Genomic DNA, 17,500 nt, shown 5'->3' with positions numbered 1-17,500 from the left:
CCTGGGACTGCCTGCAGATTGGCCAATATTTCATAGACGAAAACATCTTCTCTAACGCCTGGTTGTGGTTCAACCATATCTTCAATACGTCTACCGATCTAGATGTCAAGGAATACGTCAGAAGTCAACTGGAGTTCATTAAGAATTCAGTAAGTGTCTCTGTACGGGTGTTTTTAATGACAAAAAAACCACCACAGCCCTTCGTTGGCTGAGTCGGTTGAGCTTCAGACTGTCACTCGATGGGCCGGAGTTCAATTCCCCCCACCGGCTGATGAAGAGTTAGAGGAATTTATTTCTGGTGATAGAAATTCATTTCTCGCTATAATGTGGCTCGGATTCCACAATAAGCTGTAGGTCCCGTTGCTAAGTAACCAATTGGTTCTTAGCCACGTAAAATAAGTCTAATCCTTCGGGCCAGCCCTAGGAGAGCTGTTAATCAGCTCAGTGGTCTGGTAAAACTAAGGTATACTTAACTTTTAACAAAAAACCACGAATGTGCACGTGATTGGCTTATCAGCTGAAGCCGTAGGGAAAGCTCCAAAAGAAACGGCAAAGTTAAGTATACCTTAGTTTTACCTGACCACTGAGGTGATTAACAGCTCTCCTAGGGCTGGCCCGAAGGATTAGACTTATTTTACGTGGCTAAGAACCAATTGGTTACCTAGCAACGGGACCTACAGCTTATTGTGGAATCCGGACCACATTATACCGAGAAATGAATTTGTCACCAGAAATAAATTCCTCTAATTCTTCATTAGCCGGCCGGAGGCTCGAACTCGGGCCTAGCGAGTGCTAGCCGACAACTCTACCGACTCGTCCAACGAGGAACTATGTGCCAAGTGCTTTCGCATAATTAACACTTTGTACCCAGAGGATGTGTTTGTTACACGAAAGTGCTTTGGTGCTCTGTCGTTTCTTTACGGACGTTTTTCTGTGGCTTCAGGTGATAAACTGGAGTTTTCCAATTCGCCCGTATCCCCGTCTTGACTCTCTCGTCAGGATATATAAGGAAAAAAATAGAAAATAGAATTTAGGTCAGAGGCCGAGTGCTGGGACCTATGATGAGGTCATTCAGCGCTGAAAGGGAAACTGACAGTGAGAAGGTTTGAAAGGCGTAACAGGAGGAAAACCTCGCAGTCGCACTATGAATCAGTTGTTAGTTGATGGAAACCAATATGGAAGAAAGAGAATATATACGGAGGAGGTACAGTTAAAGGAATGAAAGGGTTGTTGTAGCTAGGGGCCGAATGAACGCTGCAAAGAACCTTAAGTTATGCAAACAGTATGATGTGCAATGACGATACTCTCCCCCCCCCCGCCATGGGGTGTATATATAAGGCCATTTGAAACATACTTCTATTACCGAAGTGTTCATAATCCTCGATACAAACTTCAAGATCAGCATATAGGTAATCACTCTGCTTCGCCAGTACGGTTTTAAAAAGATGTAATTTTAATAACCACATTGTCCTCTTAACCTAGAAGAAATTTTGTCATCTGTGCATTTCTAAATCCTTTCACGCTTATGGCTGTTAGCAAATTAAATGTGAACTGAAAAGTCACTGGCCAAAGGTTTTCCTTTCTTTAGAGCGATTTTCTCTTGAAATCTTTGATTCCTGTTTGTGAGACATGCCCTCCACAAGAAAATGTTTTCGTTGTGTATATAATTTCCTGAAGTTCTACGCGTAACTTTGAGTTGACCGTCAGGCATAGAAAAATTCTAAATTGCGTTTGGAATACTCATAAAATTTACCTAACAGTTCTTTCCATCATAACTGAACTTTGCCTGAAGCTGCAGTGAAATTTCCTGGGTTTTGATAGCTACTGAAGTTTAATGAACTACTGTTTTGGGAAAGTTGAACTTCAACTGAAGTGTTATGAAAATCCTTCATTGTCCTGAGATCACAACCAGAATTAGCTATAAATCTTTGTGGACCTAAATTTATGTTGTTTAAAGTTGATTTTAGTTTATACGTAAACAATTTTCTACGCTAGTCACGATACTCTATTTTTTCGTTAACATTTGTGATTACTAATATTACTGTTGATAGTAGGATATGTATTATGTGTGACTTGTGGGGGGGAGCAGGAGAGAGAGAGAGAGAGAGAGAGAGAGAGAGAGAGAGAGAGACTTCAGTGATGACACGCATCCTTGGTTATTTTTATCAGTTCTAAATACTGAAATACATAATTAAAGTATTCATTAGAATACTTTTTCTATTTAAAAAACCCGTTTTTATACAGCAGCTTTCAAACGACGCATATGAATTCGCTCCTGTTTCTGCTTCCAGCACGACACGACCTGGAGACACGACGAGTCTTATTTCCCGAGTCTTCTGTCGCAGTCCCCTTACCAGAGTCCACTGAGGGGTCTCTTCTCCCTCAGCTGTACGAAAGCAAGCTCTGTCATGGTGAGTAAGCGTGATAAATCGCCTTTGCGTGGGTGCAGTCACGGGCAAGGAGATTTGACGCCCTGTTTATTAAATGATAAGCAGCTATTTCCTTGGGATTTTCGAGTAAAAGTCATTCATGAGTACATACACTCTATCAGTATTGGAGGCCACTTTACCTATCCCTCTAATGACTGTTGAACTGTGATTTAAGATGCCTGTTTAAAGAACACACTTTAAGGGGAGTTTGTTCAGCGTACATACCTTGAGGAGGAAAACTCCATCTGTACAGGGCCTCTTTAACTGGGGAAATGAAATACAATACAGTAGAGTCTCGCCTTATAGTTTACTGGGATGCAGTTTTATTTAGCTCAGCTAAACAATGACCAAATGGTCAATATATGAGGGGTACAAGTGTCTTGCAATAATGATACAAAGCAGGAGCTTCAATACTATAAGAAAATAGGAATGTCAGAAGTTACGATGAAATTCAGGCAAGCGTTGGTGAATCTAGAAACTATTATGAGCAGATCATTTTGAGAGGAACTTTTCAAATTTAGCAAACTTATGATAGTGAATGAATGTCTTTTGAGCAGATTCTTGGGACGTGAAGGTAAAAATCAGTCAAAGACTGAGTAAAATATACATTTATATACACCAACCATTACCAACTTAACCTAGTTTTCAGATTAGCCACAATGCTGGATTAACAAAGGGCCCGTATACGAGAGACGCGTACTGCTTTATACCTCACCTAACCATCGCAGACAATCTTTTACTCGTTGAAACAGAGCAGCGATTATTCATTACTTTCCAAATTATATTGCAAATACAGTAACATATCAAGACTCTGATTCTTCACAAGAATATACTTTCGTAACTTGTTCTGGTAAATTTGCCCAAATTTCCACGTACTTCAAATATTAATTTTTTCTTCCAGAACTCTTACTGGTTATATGGAAACACGATTCAGTAGTGATTCACTGCTTACACAGCTACAGGATTACGCCTTGTAGTATGCCAAGGGACTTATGACACTTGGATGAGATAGACTGGTTTCTAAAACTGTTAGCCCTTCTGTTTTACTGTACAGATTTTTCTGTTACTCATACACGCATGACTTTTAACGTTCTCAAACATTAAGTCACAACGGTCGTTTCATATCGAATTCACCATAGTTCTATGGTTGCTTCTAAACCAGACCGTGGTTCGAATCCTGACCGGCGCAGGAGCACATATTTCTCATTCCCCTTAAGTGTAAGTTATTCCCTAGGCATAATGACTTCGATATTAAACGATATTTTTGACTAACAACACATTAATGGAAGTCATCATAAATATTTTGAAAAAACTTTAAGTCGCGTCATTTTCTTTAATGATGTCATATTGCTGGTGTGTATTCAGTCAATTTATTCCAATTTTGTTATGCAATGAGATTCACAGTAACTGTAATTTGTACTTCAAGCTGTCATTTTTTTTTTAAATTTTGTCAAGCACTGAGATTCGTGACCTGTGTAATTTTGTGCTTCAAGCTGCATCATATTCCTCCGAGTACATCGGCGGACTTCAGTTGCAAACTGACCACCCGAGGGAACCCGTTCTTCATTCTGCAACTTATCAAGCAGGAAACCGTCAGCGAAGATCCCGAGATCATCTTGTTTCACGATGTGATAAGCGATTCCGAAATCGAAACTCTGAAGCGACTAGCGAGGGATAACGTGAGTTCCAAGTTACAGAGTTGTATTTCATTTAGATAAATCTTTGTCATAAAAGAAAATGAGTTTTTGACGGCTGACGAAAAATAGGGAATATTTTCTCTTTCGGTCACAAAGGTAACTATTAACAGCATAGGTTTTTAGGTTTTCAGAGGCGACTTGTTATTGTATTTTTTTTTGCACTGCCATGTTTTAGTTATGTACGTATGTTTTTTATTTCTATGTATTCATAATTATTAATGTATATGGCTTTGACTGAGATAAAATTTATTATTATTATTATTATTATTATTATTATTATTATTATTATTATTATTATTATTATTATCATGCAAGCCTATGACCTGTAGGTTAACATATCAAGAGATAAAGTTTAATTGCTACCTCAATTTACATCTTTGAAAATTTCTTTAATGTTGCCAATAAGGTTCGCTCACTAGCCAGTAGTTTTACAACTAAAATAATAAAAAATGAAAAGACCGTAGGAGGAAAGTTTCTTCGTATCATTCCCCTACTGTAAGAAGGAACATAACGTTAGAATGCATAATGGGAGCAAGTTAAAAGATGATTTCCGTCACTTTCCGTTACAGCTCCGCAGAGACGTAAAACCAAACAGAAGGTCAGAGCATGCCGTTCTGGACAGAAACGATGCTGTTGTGAAAGCCGTTGAGAGGAGAGCATCAATGCTGTCAGGTCTGAAAATGGCTGACCCGACAGAAACTGATCCGGAGGCGTTAAAGGTAAGATTGGTGGTGTTCCTTCCCGATTGATTGGCTTGTAGTGATAATTTTTAAAGAATGTTGGCATCAGAGGGTGCTCTTGCTGTAATCTAACAGAAACTGGTACACATCAGAGGGTGTTTTTGCTGTAATCTGACAGAAACATGTGGATATCAGAGGGTGTTCTTGCTGTAATCTAATAGAAACTGGTAGACATCAAAGGGTGCTCTTACTGTAATTTAACAGAAACGTGTAGACATCAGAAGGTGATCTGGCTGTAGTTCAACGGAAAAGTGCAGACATCAGAGGGTGTTCTTGCTGTAATCTAACAGAAACTGGTAGACATCAGAGGGTGTTCTTGCTGTAATCTAACAGAAACTGGTAGACATCACAGGGTGTTCTTGATGTAAACTAACAGGAACTGGTAGAAACATGTGGATATTAGAGGGTGTTCTTGCTGTAATCTAACAGAAACTTGTAGACATCAGAGAGTGTTCTTGCTGTAATCTGACAGAAACTTGTAGACATCAGAGGGTGTTCTTGCTGTAATCTAGCAGAGACATGTAGACATCAGAGGGTGTTCTTGATGTAATCTAACAGAAACTGGTAGACATCAGAGGGTCTTTTTGCTGTAATCTAACAGAAACTTGTAGACATCAGAGGGTGTTCTTGCTGTAATCTAACAGAAACTGGTAGACATCAGAGGGTGTTCTTGCTGTAATCTAACAGAAACTGGTAGACATCACAGGGTGTTCTTGATGTAAACTAACAGGAACTGGTAGAAACATGTGGATATCAGAGGGTGTTCTTGCTGTAATCTAACAGAAACTTGTAGACATCAGAGAGTGTTCTTGCTGTAATCTGACAGAAACTTGTAGACATCAGAGGGTGTTCTTGCTGTAATCTAGCAGAGACATGTAGACATCAGAGGGTGTTCTTGATGTAATCTAACAGAAACTGGTAGACATCAGAGGGTCTTTTTGCTGTAATCTAACAGAAACTTGTAGACATCAGAGGGTGTTCTTGCTGTAATCTAACAGAAACTGGTAGACATCAGAGGGTGTTCTTGCTGTAATCTAACAGAAACTTGTAGACATCAGAGGGTGTTCTTACTGTAATCTAACAGAAACTTGTAGACATCAGAGGGTGTTTTTGCTGTAATATAGCAGACATGTAGACATCAGAGGGTGTTCTTGATGTAATCTAACAGAAACTGGTAGACATCAGAGGGTCTTTTTGCTGTAATCTAACAGAAACATGTGGATATCAGAGGGTGTTCTTGCTGTAATCTAACAGAAACTTGTAGACATCATAGTGGAGCGGGATAATGGGAAAAAAGTGCAAATGGTGATACAAGCAACAGATTTGGCATGAGAACTCTTATTATCCCCATAAATCAAAATCAACCTCCAGCCACCTCAATATTTGGCTATTTCCAAGATGGCTGACACTTTTCCAAACTGGCGGCAAATTTGCTGTATACTTCAAATATTTTCATTTCATAAGCCTATAAAAGTTTCATACTGTCCATATAATGATTGCGAATTTGTATTTTGGCATTCTTACTGTCATGAAGAGATAAAGTGAACACCATATTTCCAAAATGGCCACCAAAGATAAAAAAGTATGTATCTACTGAGAGGAACCAATATGTTTTGTGTATGAATTAGTTTTAGCAAGTGCAGCTGCAGAGAGTTGTGCAGCTAAGTCCAGATTTGTAGCACTTGCACCTGCCATGGCATTCCTTTTTGCAGTCACACTTATTCAGTTCTTGGCAAGATTGCTACTATTGGCAAATCTGTCCAATAAAGAAACCAGGTGCCATCAATCTGTTGCCATCCCCAGTGTCTTGGACTGGGCAAAACTGGATGACATACTAAAGACTGGCACCAAATGTGCCCTGCTTGAAAGGCAGCTCTCTTGCAATGCTCTCTAAGAGCAGCCCTTGTAGGGGGAATGCAATCATAAGCGTTTTGCTTTCTTGCAAAGAGATCAAGTCTAGCCTCATTTACATTTTTATATGAACTGCTTCTATCGTACATTAGCACCATGAACTTTTCAATAATTTGCAGGTCTTCATCTTCTACAGCTGCTGGTGTTGAACTTAGTTTGGTGAAGGTGGGTGTGGCATGCTGAAACACAGTCCATGTTTGCCATGCAGACTTCTTCCCTTTTCCATGAAAGGCAGACACTGTGTCACACCCGCTAAATGCGTGGAAAAAGGGAAGCCTGAGGCTTTTGGTCCCATGGCTGCTGCAATTTCATGGATAGGTATCCACCTCATGTCTCTTCCTCTACCAAATTTAATCCATAGTTTGTCCAAACCAGTTTTTTCTATGCTAGATACTGCTATGATGACAACGTCAGTGTCTGTACTACATATGATTGCACTTGAGATATCTTCATGCTTTGCAGCATATGCACCATGTAAAAGGACTCTAGTATCTGCCCCTTCGTGAGTGCAGCCTTGTAGGTCAGCAGTATCTTGTTCAGCTTTGCTACAAAGTGCAGCATCCCCTTCAGTGACAATTATGCATGATGTATCATCTGCTTGAGATGAAATGATTGTGTCTGCTAAATATGCAAATAGTTCAGTTTGGTTGTGGTCATTCCTGAGGAAGCTGGCCCAATAACCAGGAGTTTTCGCTATGCTAATTACTCTCTGGCGAACTCCAGTGCCTCTTTTTTGTCTTGTTTGTGCTTTCATACGGTCTGTCCTATACACATCAAATACAATGTGTGTTTGCTTGTACTTCTGTACATGCTTCTGAATCTTGGATAGGGCTTCTTCTTTAGCATGAGACTCAAATGTAGACCCCTTGGTTGGTCTCAGAGCATTTATAAGAGCTGTACCATCCATTATGATAACAACAGCGGTAGGCTCTTTGTCAGGGATGTCTGATGCATGCTGTTCTAATAGAGGCAGCAGCTGTGACTTGGTGCCCTGATGCATCTGTCCATTCTGTGCCAGTGATGGTGGGCAATTTTGATTTTCATGTTGAAAGAATTCGTTTAAATCACACTGTCTGTTCTGGCATGATATGAAGAGGCATGAGAATAGATTACAATCATCCTTTATGGTTTGCAGTGACTGATTGCCCTTGGATTCTGTAGTAGACATCTTGCGACTGAACAATAGAATTTTGTTCTTATGTACTGGTTCATAGAATTTGCTGGGTGTCTTGAGACTGTCAATAAAGTTTGTGAATTGTGTCTGTCCAAGGCCCTTCATAGATCTCAAGGATTCACTAACTTTGCTGTCCATAATTTCATGACTGTCTAGCACAATCAAATCCACTGAATCTTCCTCAAAAGGGTTGCCTATTTCTTTGATTACTTTTGCCAGATTTTCGACCATTTCAAGAAACCTTTTCTGCACAGTTTCAGTTTCATCATGATGCTTACCCTCAGATTTTGGATCAGCATCACTTCTAGTCTCAAACTCAACGATCAGGCTGCTTACTTCAGGACCAGCACTGTCTACCTTCTGAGAGTATCTTCATCTTCAAATAGGCCAACAGCTCCCCATCTCCTTTCACATGAGCATTATTTTGCTTGTGTGCTTGGTCTATAGCCATTGAGGAAAAAGGCCGAGTGGTTTTGTGGACAGTGAAATTTCCCTTTGCAAATTCATCAGATGTGTCATTTTGGAGAGCCTCCATGTCCCTCAAATGAATTGAAAGCCACTTGGCATAATGTACATGGTCCAGGGCAAAGAAGAAAGGAATGAGTTTCTGCAGCTCATCTTTATACAATTTGAAATTAGACTCTCGGTACGACCTGATGAAAACAAACACTAGAAGTTCTAGCTGAAGAACAAGATTCCAAAAGTAGAATTGGGGACACTCTGATTCTTGTTTTCTGATCCAGCTTTCACAACTTAGCTCAGTTTCTTCGTCTGCTTACTGGATATATGCCATATAGGTGTGCAGCTGATATAAACTGCAAGCTGTCACCTGGTGGGCTAGATATGTCTTCTTCAAATGTGAAGCAGAAATAAACGAATCTGCTGTTCCAGGAGTAGCTATTTCTGCTTCTGCAAGAGCACCAGTCCAACCACTGTCTTTCAAGAGATCACCCAGAATTTTGAATGCTGCCATTTCTATATGCAGCCCTCCAAACACAATAACCATACCACCATACTGCTATAGCCAATCCCATTGGATTTGCTTAGCAATTGCAAATAGTGGCTGATCAACTGCTAGAACTGGGGTTTGGCCAGGATTGAGAAACTGTGTGGTTGCTCTTGCAATATCCATGGCATGTTTTATCATTGCAACTGAATGAGCTGCCTCTTGAAAAAGAGACAACATTGATGACAAGCTTATTTCAAATGGAGCCTGTCGCTTCTGAGAAGCTTGATGTGCTGCCCAAGATATGGACACAGCATTTTCACTCCTGTCCGACAGACTGACTTTTTCAAGCCATTCATACTCAAGAGAAAGATGCTTTGAGAGCACAACCTGTTGCTGTCCTGCACTTCCACTGGATGAAGGGAGGGAATTCTCATGTTTAAAGTGAGCAGGAGGTACATTTGTGTAATATTCAGGAAGAGAAGGTACATTTTTTTACTTTGTTCCACTTTGGATGATTTGGGGCCAAGTTTCTGTCCTCACCCTTTTCATCAGTGCTTGGATGCTGAAACAAAGATATGCCTGTCCCATGGAAGGATGTTTGTGCAGTTGTGGCACTTGGATTATGGTCCAGATTGTCAACAGCACAAGTTGTAAAGAGCCCTTTTCTTAGCGTAGAGGGACAAACTATTTCTTCCTCCACAGCCCTTGTTACAACTGTTTCTCCTAACCCTTTAGTCAATTCCAGAATCCTTCATAGCTGATGCTGATTCCATGGCGATGGAATGTATCAATTAATTGACGCTTCCTGGTTTTTGCAAAGACCAGGGGACCAATATATACTGGAAACGGAGGTTCTCTTGACTTGGAATGTCTGGAGAATGTTGAAGATGCTGGATTCTTTCGACAGTTGAAGTGCAAAAGTTGTGCTAAAGCTAGATTAGTAGATGATGTTCCATATTTAAGTTGGGATTTTATATCACCACCGTTTTGTAGCACACTTACAAATTCCAACAAACTCGGTGGCACAGATTCTCTTCTAGTGTCTACTGTTAAGGTTCCATCAAATTCTACCTCATGTTCAAGCATCTGTTTCCTCAATATCTTAGCTGCTTTGGCCACGATTAGTGCATCATTGTAGTCACATGCTATGGCTAGGGCTTCTCCCATTTTCATTTTGTAGGCAAACCAAATTTCTCTTCCCTTTTTAAAGTCCTCCAGTTCTGGGATGTGGGCGAGTATCTGTTCTTTCAACTGTGTTCGGTGCACAAAGGAAGCATCAACATTTAGCTGTTCCAGTCTTTGTTTGTACAAATCATAAAGTTCTACCATTGTAAAATAGCAGCACCCATCTGTGGTCAACTGCTTGTCTCTTATGTACACCTCAAGCTCAGCAAAAGCATGGGCACATGCCTCTTGTCTGTACTGCACATAATCATCTCCAATTTTCTGGTGATACATATGGTCCTGAGAAACAATATCTCCAGCGCTAAGCTTGGCCAGAAGTTTCTCATCTAGTAGGTTGGTGGCATATCGTTGCAGCTTTTCATGTAAATGCAATGTCATGGCCAATTGTAAATCTTTGATTGGTGCTGGTTGGTCACAAATAAAGCATATTCCTTCTTTCTCAGTCTTAAATTCTTCTGCATCTTCTTCATCTGCCTTCTGGCTACTATGTGTGAATTTTTGCTGATGGGGCATCATCTTCTTTTATCTTACACAATGACTTCCTTTTCCTTTCTAGTTTTGTTGTTTTGAACTTCAGCATACATGATTCATGACATGTTGCTTTGTTATTTTCAAAGGTCTACAGAATTCCATCACCTTCATCAAGCCTTTTGGGATGAAATGGTATAGGTATCGCATTTAACTTATAGGAATTTTTGTAGCAAGGGTAACATAGCCAGCACCAGATGTATCAACTAGTCTTTCACGTGTGTCCTCTTGGCACAAGCAACAAAGCTTCCAGTTAGTCGTACTATCTCCCTTCAGGAAAGACGCTGATTTCCATGATTGTTCTGAAGCATTGCTTTTGGTTCTATAGGCCAAGGGTTTATCTTACCAATTCTATATAACATATTTGCACTTTCAGATAAGGGATACAACTAGCTCAGATATGTCATAATCCTACCCTAGCCTGATCATTCATCCAATACTATTTAATTCCCGTGGTCTGTACACCATCTGGAAGACTAAAGCCCCATCTTCCTTGGCTCGGCCCTCCCGCTCTGGGCACGCCCTGGCAATTCTGTGTGCAGCTGTTTAGCTTTGAAGTGGGGCCAGCAAACAGCTTTCGGGAAACTAATAACAAATCTGCTCTGCCATTAGCGCACTGAACCCCATGCTGAGTTCATAGCTATAGTGCCAACCAGTGTGCCCTGCAGTAGTACACTGACACTACTATTACACTTTTACATTGCTTATTACCATTTTTTTTCTATATGAAGATGACAATGAATTAACTGGGACACTGATTTCTAATCTACAAAAAATGAACTGATCAGGCTAAAGTTACCCCAAATCCACATGTTACAGACCTTTAACCTCATATATGAGCAAGTACCAGTTTTTGGGCATTTTTAGCAGACAATTTTGATATAGTGACAGCATCTGGGATATTCCTAGAGAAATGATGTATCACATATGTAAAGGCTTGTTTTTAATATCTTAATATAAACTGGGAGGAATTAAGGGATTTGAATGTGATTAATCAATTAAATACCAATATTCAAAATATCCACAAGATGCCATTTGAAAAACATGTTGCCATCTTAATTTGTCTAAAAATTTTGTGTGGCCGGAGGTTGATAATGAGACCAAGGGACAAGAAGAATAGTTGAGCCAAGTTTCATGTTGTATCACCATTTGCACTTTTCTCCTATTTTTTTGTAGTTACCCGCTCCACTATCAGAGGGTGTTCTTGCTGTAATCTAACAGAAACTTGTAGACATCAGAGGGTGTTCTTGCTGTAATCTAGCAGAGACGTGTAGACATCAGAGGGGGAGGACGGTCAGATACTTGGAGGTCGTCATCTAGCAACTGACCACCACAACGACAGTAACCAGCAACAGAGACTGGACTACAGAGGCAAACCAGAAGAAGAAATGGACAAGAGAAGAAGGCGAAATATGGAGATGCTACATCACTGAAGCAACCTGACAGAAAGAGGCTACAGAAGAAGATTGGTCAACATCTGAATGAGAGAAATAACACCCTCAGACAGAACAGAGGCTGGCAGACAAAGTATGAACATAAAGAAAAAAGAACTGGCTCTCCACAACAGAAAGAGAGGAACTGGAAGAGAAATTTCAGAGGATCACTGGGAACCTGGTAGATGACATCAAGAGCGTGGGTCAATAGGATCATTGAGACTATCAATGAAAGCTTCTAATGCTCCTTCACCTGCTGCGATCGAGGGGGATTCTGACATTTTTGACTACATATACGGAACGTTAAAACGATAAACCAGGGAACCCATTGCCAATTATTAGATTCCATCACGCACCAGCTTGCGAAAAAACTGAATGCTGTTTTGACTCCTTACGTTCCAGATGACCACAGCTTGAAGTCTTCTGCCGAGTTTATAGAAACCCTGAAAACAACACCCCGGGAGGAGTTATTGCCTCGATGGGTGTGGAGTCCCTCTTCACGAACGTCTCCATGGATGAAACAACCCAGATAATTCTGGACCGTGTGCACAGAGATGACTCCACGCTCCCATTAAACATCCCCGAGCATGCCTTCTAGACACCTCTCGAGATCTGTACAGAAAAGGCCCCTTTCTCTACCCACACAGGCCATTATGTACATACAGAAAGATGGTGTAGTGATGGATTCTTCCCTTGGAGTACTTTTCACGAATTTCTACATGGGAGCTATGGAATGTTGGGTATTCGCTGCCACTGATAAACCGTCGATGTATGTCTGGTATATTGACGACACTTTCCTAAGCGCCATTCCGGAGGAAGAAATAGAACACCCGTGGCAAGCATTCCACGACCACAGTAACCTTAACTTCACCACAGAGCACTGCCATGATCATCGTCTCCCCTTCCTTGACGTCCTCATCATGCAACAAGAGGAACACTTCGTAACGCAAGTATATATGAAACCCACAACCTGGGCATGTGCCTGAACGGTGAGAGTGAGTGCCCAGAGAGATACAAATGCACTGCGATCAGCGCCTTCATCAGGGGAACTCTCTCACACTGCTCTTCTTGGAAGGACACTCACTGAATTAGAGCAAGGCCAGGTTTTAATAACAATGGGTATTCCAACCAGGATCTCAAATGCATACATAGAACCATTGATAAATGGGTGTCAACAGGAGCTCACTCCAGCTGCCTTGGAAGATGTCACTCTCTTTTACAAGTGTTTCACAGGAAATACAGAGGACCAGTGTGCCTTCATAATATCACAGAAGGAAACGTCTTCCCTACGGACCCGGAAAAAAAAGGTTATACTGGTAGTTTTATTAAAAAGCAAAAAGACCAGTGGCCTGATCGTGAAAAACAACCCACCCCTGGTGCAGGACCCTCTGAAGAGAACCAACGTGTACCAGTACAAATTCCCTGTCCAGGAATCCACTCAGCGCCTGGCACGTATGCCCACGTACGAGATTTTCCAAGAGGATCTCCTGCCATGCTCGAAGGCGCCATCCATAATCGTGGCAAACACCAAATATCAGAATAACATGGAAGGATGGCAATTCTAACGTCGGAATTATTGATAAGGAGACCGCCGCCTTCGCCTCCTGGCGGCCCTACACATCAGAAAGGAGAGCCTGCCTCAAGACCACAAAGAGACTTCCCTTCTCCCAACGCGGTGTAGGCACCACCTGCCTGCCCTCTGAGCCAAACGAACGGACCAGTCAGGTGATGCCCCATCTACTGGGCAGTGACCCTTCCCAATACTAGCCCCCCAAAGTCTCCAACGTCAGCACGCCAAGACCAGCGCGAGCATCCACCTCTGAGAGATGGCTTGCTCAGGGGTAACCTGAACCAGCTAATGAAAAATCAGCTCTTACAACACGGAGCAGCCAGGACACTATAAATACAGGCTAACTAACTATTCTCCGTTACAGAAACAACCAACAGGTACAAGGCTACTCTAGGAGCAAGAGCCCCGTGCCAGCTGGCTGCTGTCTAAATCTAAATCCATCCATCCCATTCCAACCAGAACAAGCCCATCCTTCCTTTTGTGAATGAACCGATGACACGGTTTGGAAGCGCTTGGAATTCCACTGCGCCCTTAGAAAGACGACGAAGATTCTCTACACGAGAATACGACGAATTAATCCTTACCCAGACTAGGAACATCGGCCAGTTACATAGCAACATCAAGCTGATGAGAAAATAATAATGAGAATTGAAAATACCATATAAAATCAATTCCACTGATGCTGCTTATCTTCTTTAACGACATAATAATAATAATAATAATAATAATAATAATAATAATAATAATAATAATAATAATAATAATAATAATAATAGCAAGACAAAATGCCATAAGCCTCAACGATTCTTGCAGCATCTTTTAGATTATTCGTTTGATCTTTTCAGATTCGAAATTACGGTGCTTACCAGTGACTTACGCATACATTCGGATACTCGGTACAAGCACGAAAATAATTTGGTAAGTTGGACCTATGATAATAATAATGATTATAATTATTCTCGTTTTTCGAACTGTTTTTTGCATATTTTGCCTGTTCATTAGCGACCACAACACAGCGATTTCCTTTGAAGTATCTGGAAAAATTCAGTGAGTAATTTTACTTTTGCACATGCTGTAAAATTTTGTCTATATCTTTCTATATGCAACATACTGGCGTATTCGATAAACACTCTCGATTCTCATGCACACAGTATAAGTTTATGTATACATACACACTTGCACACGCACTCATCGACGCGCGAGCATTGACATCCGTACACACTACATATATAAAATATAATATACATACATTTTATATATAAAAATATTATACACACACATATATGCGTGTATGTGTGAGTGTGGAGTGTGTGTGTGTATTTGTTTACATGCATTATATATCATAAATCAGATTTATTGTCACGTAACTTCTGTATCACGAACTTTTCGATGACACTATTTTTTGTGGAAGACAAACCTGAATACACTTTCACCAATGAGTTTCGACATGTATACAACAGTTTATTACAACTCAAATCAAAAGCTACGAGTCGTTTTTTTCTTTCTTTGCAGAGGCAAAATTGTTCCCATCAGGACAGAATAGCAGACTGTTCTGTTTTGCAATAAGTGTGCTCTCTCACTAAGATATATAGTCTCAATCCACTGATGAGAAATCACTCAGGGGCATTGTGAACATCACTAAAGATTTGTGGCGTCATTCTGCTTCTAGCTACACCCACTAGCCTTTACTTGACCTCCGTTCCCGCTTCCTTTCTTCCAGTCTTGCCATCTAATTCCTCTAACGATTACCTCACTTAGTACAACTGAGGTTTTCCCAGTTCCAGCTGTAGATCCTTGTATTTCATCTCATTTATTTCTGGACCTCTTTTATCTTGTCCAACCATCCAGCTCCCTCTTTTCACAATCTTGAGTGCTGGATGGCTGAAAGCGCCAGTGCTTTTGGCTTCACAGATTGATTACATAAAAATCAACCAAATCAAATCTATGAAATCTTAAAGGAAGGTTAAGCTCTCAAATTCGCCGGGGAGAACAGAACAGAATAGGAATATAGGACCAAAGGACAGCGCTGGGACCTGAGTCATTCAGCGCTGAAAGGGAAATTGATAGTAAGAAAGTTTTAAAGGCGCAACAAGAGAAAAACCTCGGTGCTGTACTAAGAAACCATTTTCAGAGAGGTGGAAAGTCAGATGGAAGAAAGAGAATAGGAAAGTAGGTACGGTAAAAGAAATGAGAAGGGTTGCAGCTAGGGGGCCAAGGAAGGGACGCCACAAAGACCCCTTAATAATGACTACAGTGCACCACGTGAGGCGCACTGATTTGGTACTAACCCACTACGGGGTCGACTGTACATATTTCTCACCTTTTTTCAATTTTTTTTTTTTTTCACGAATGATGGTGAAACTGCGTAGCTGAATGACATTTTGGACAGTGGGAGCCACTGCCTTCTCATTTCCATCTCGACTTAGAGGTCCTCCCAAGAAAGGAAGCGTAGTCATGTTTTACAACCTGTTGAAAAGCGGGGCTTCGATCAACGCATGTTGCACGGAAGTTGTCCGCGACAGTTGGCGACAAATGGGTGAGTCAGACAACTGTTTTCCTCTGTAATTGCCCTGAGAGACGTCAGATTCAAACAGTTTGTTCATTTTCGGATTTGTGAATCTCAGAATCTCAATGAGCCACTAAAATATTGCAGTCACAATGATGTCAGGGTAAATATGTATTGAAATATGTGTATATATAATTTTTTTATATATTTTACTATACATTTACACTGACATCATTAATAAAACGTCAAAATTAAAAACGTTTTGTCTATTTTCGGATTTATGTGAATCTCCAGAATCTTCAACCACTTGCAACGGGGAAGAAATTCATAATGATGTCAGTGTAAATGTTCTAATAAAAATATGTCTATATACAAACCTTTTTATATAGTTTTAATACATATTTACACTGACATTATTGCATAAATTAAAATAGTTGTGTTTTGGAAATATATTTGAAACGCTATAGTTCGCTACAGTTTCAATGCCAACTGGCCTCTTCAGGTGATTACAGTATAATAGAATAAAAGTTACAAAAGTTAAGAAAGGAGAAACAAAAGTTAATTTATTCTTACAGCACGACGAAAGTGTGCGCATCGTTATATTTTACATCACTGTGTATTTCTTCACCAATTTTAGGATTAGAAACGATGACGTCAAGATGAAGACGCAAAGGTTGAAGATTAGTAAAACCCACCAGCTCGAGAATGAAACTGATTCTAGCTTTCCTTCCTCCCCAGAGTAAAAAATAATTTATGGAAATTACAAAAAGACGTCACAAAAAAGTTTCGTGTTACAATAAAAAGAAAAGTACATTTGCCATCACAGTCTTATTAAAATTTAACTGGGTTATTCTAAGGATGGAAGGAGATGGTCCATCAAAGCTAAATCAACTTCATTTCACTTCCTGGCTTTGATTAAAATGATTATAGTCTAAGCCTTTGAACTGAATATAGAATTTAGGCCAGAGGCCAAGCACTGGGATCTATGAGGTCATCTCAGCGCTGAAACGAAACTGACTGCAAAAGGTTTCAAAGGTGTGACAGAAGGAAAACCTCACAGTTGCATCATGAATCAATTTCTAGGAGAGGGGCGAAGAGTAAGATGGAGGGAAAAAGAATAAGAAAGAGGCATAGTAAAATGAACGAAAGGGGCCAAGGCACACTGCAAGAACCCCAAGTAATCCGTTAGAATGTTTGGTACATGAATATTTCATAAATGAAATACTTGTATACTTTCGATATAAATATGAATCACAATAATTTATTACAGCTCAAACATTACTTAATCGCAAGACAGTTAATAAAACCATACAGTGCACCGCATGAGGTGCACTGACGAACTAACTTCTCATGGGACTCTGAACCTTTGAGATGATCT

The 17,500-nt window shown here is 40.4% G+C and overlaps 1 protein-coding gene across 1 annotated transcript in view; it reads left to right on the top strand.

Annotated features, from left to right (window-relative positions):
• Positions 1-14,531, top strand: part of LOC136835718 (prolyl 4-hydroxylase subunit alpha-3-like) — an 18,211-nt gene extending 3,680 nt beyond the window's left edge. Inside the window, exons 4-8 of the mRNA XM_067099580.1 lie at positions 1-149; positions 2,292-2,411; positions 3,923-4,108; positions 4,696-4,845; positions 14,462-14,531. The exon at positions 1-149 is cut by the window's left edge and continues 9 nt beyond it. Coding sequence (XP_066955681.1) covers positions 1-149; positions 2,292-2,411; positions 3,923-4,108; positions 4,696-4,845; positions 14,462-14,488 — 632 coding nt within the window. The 3' untranslated portion in view covers positions 14,489-14,531. The remainder of the gene's footprint in view (positions 150-2,291; positions 2,412-3,922; positions 4,109-4,695; positions 4,846-14,461) is intronic.
• The last annotated feature ends 2,969 nt before the right edge of the window (positions 14,532-17,500 follow it).

The sequence above is a fragment of the Macrobrachium rosenbergii genome, chromosome 55 (assembly GCF_040412425.1).
Source record: "Macrobrachium rosenbergii isolate ZJJX-2024 chromosome 55, ASM4041242v1, whole genome shotgun sequence".
Lineage (NCBI taxonomy): Eukaryota > Metazoa > Arthropoda > Malacostraca > Decapoda > Palaemonidae > Macrobrachium > Macrobrachium rosenbergii.
This window is presented reverse-complemented; position numbering and strand designations above follow the sequence as displayed.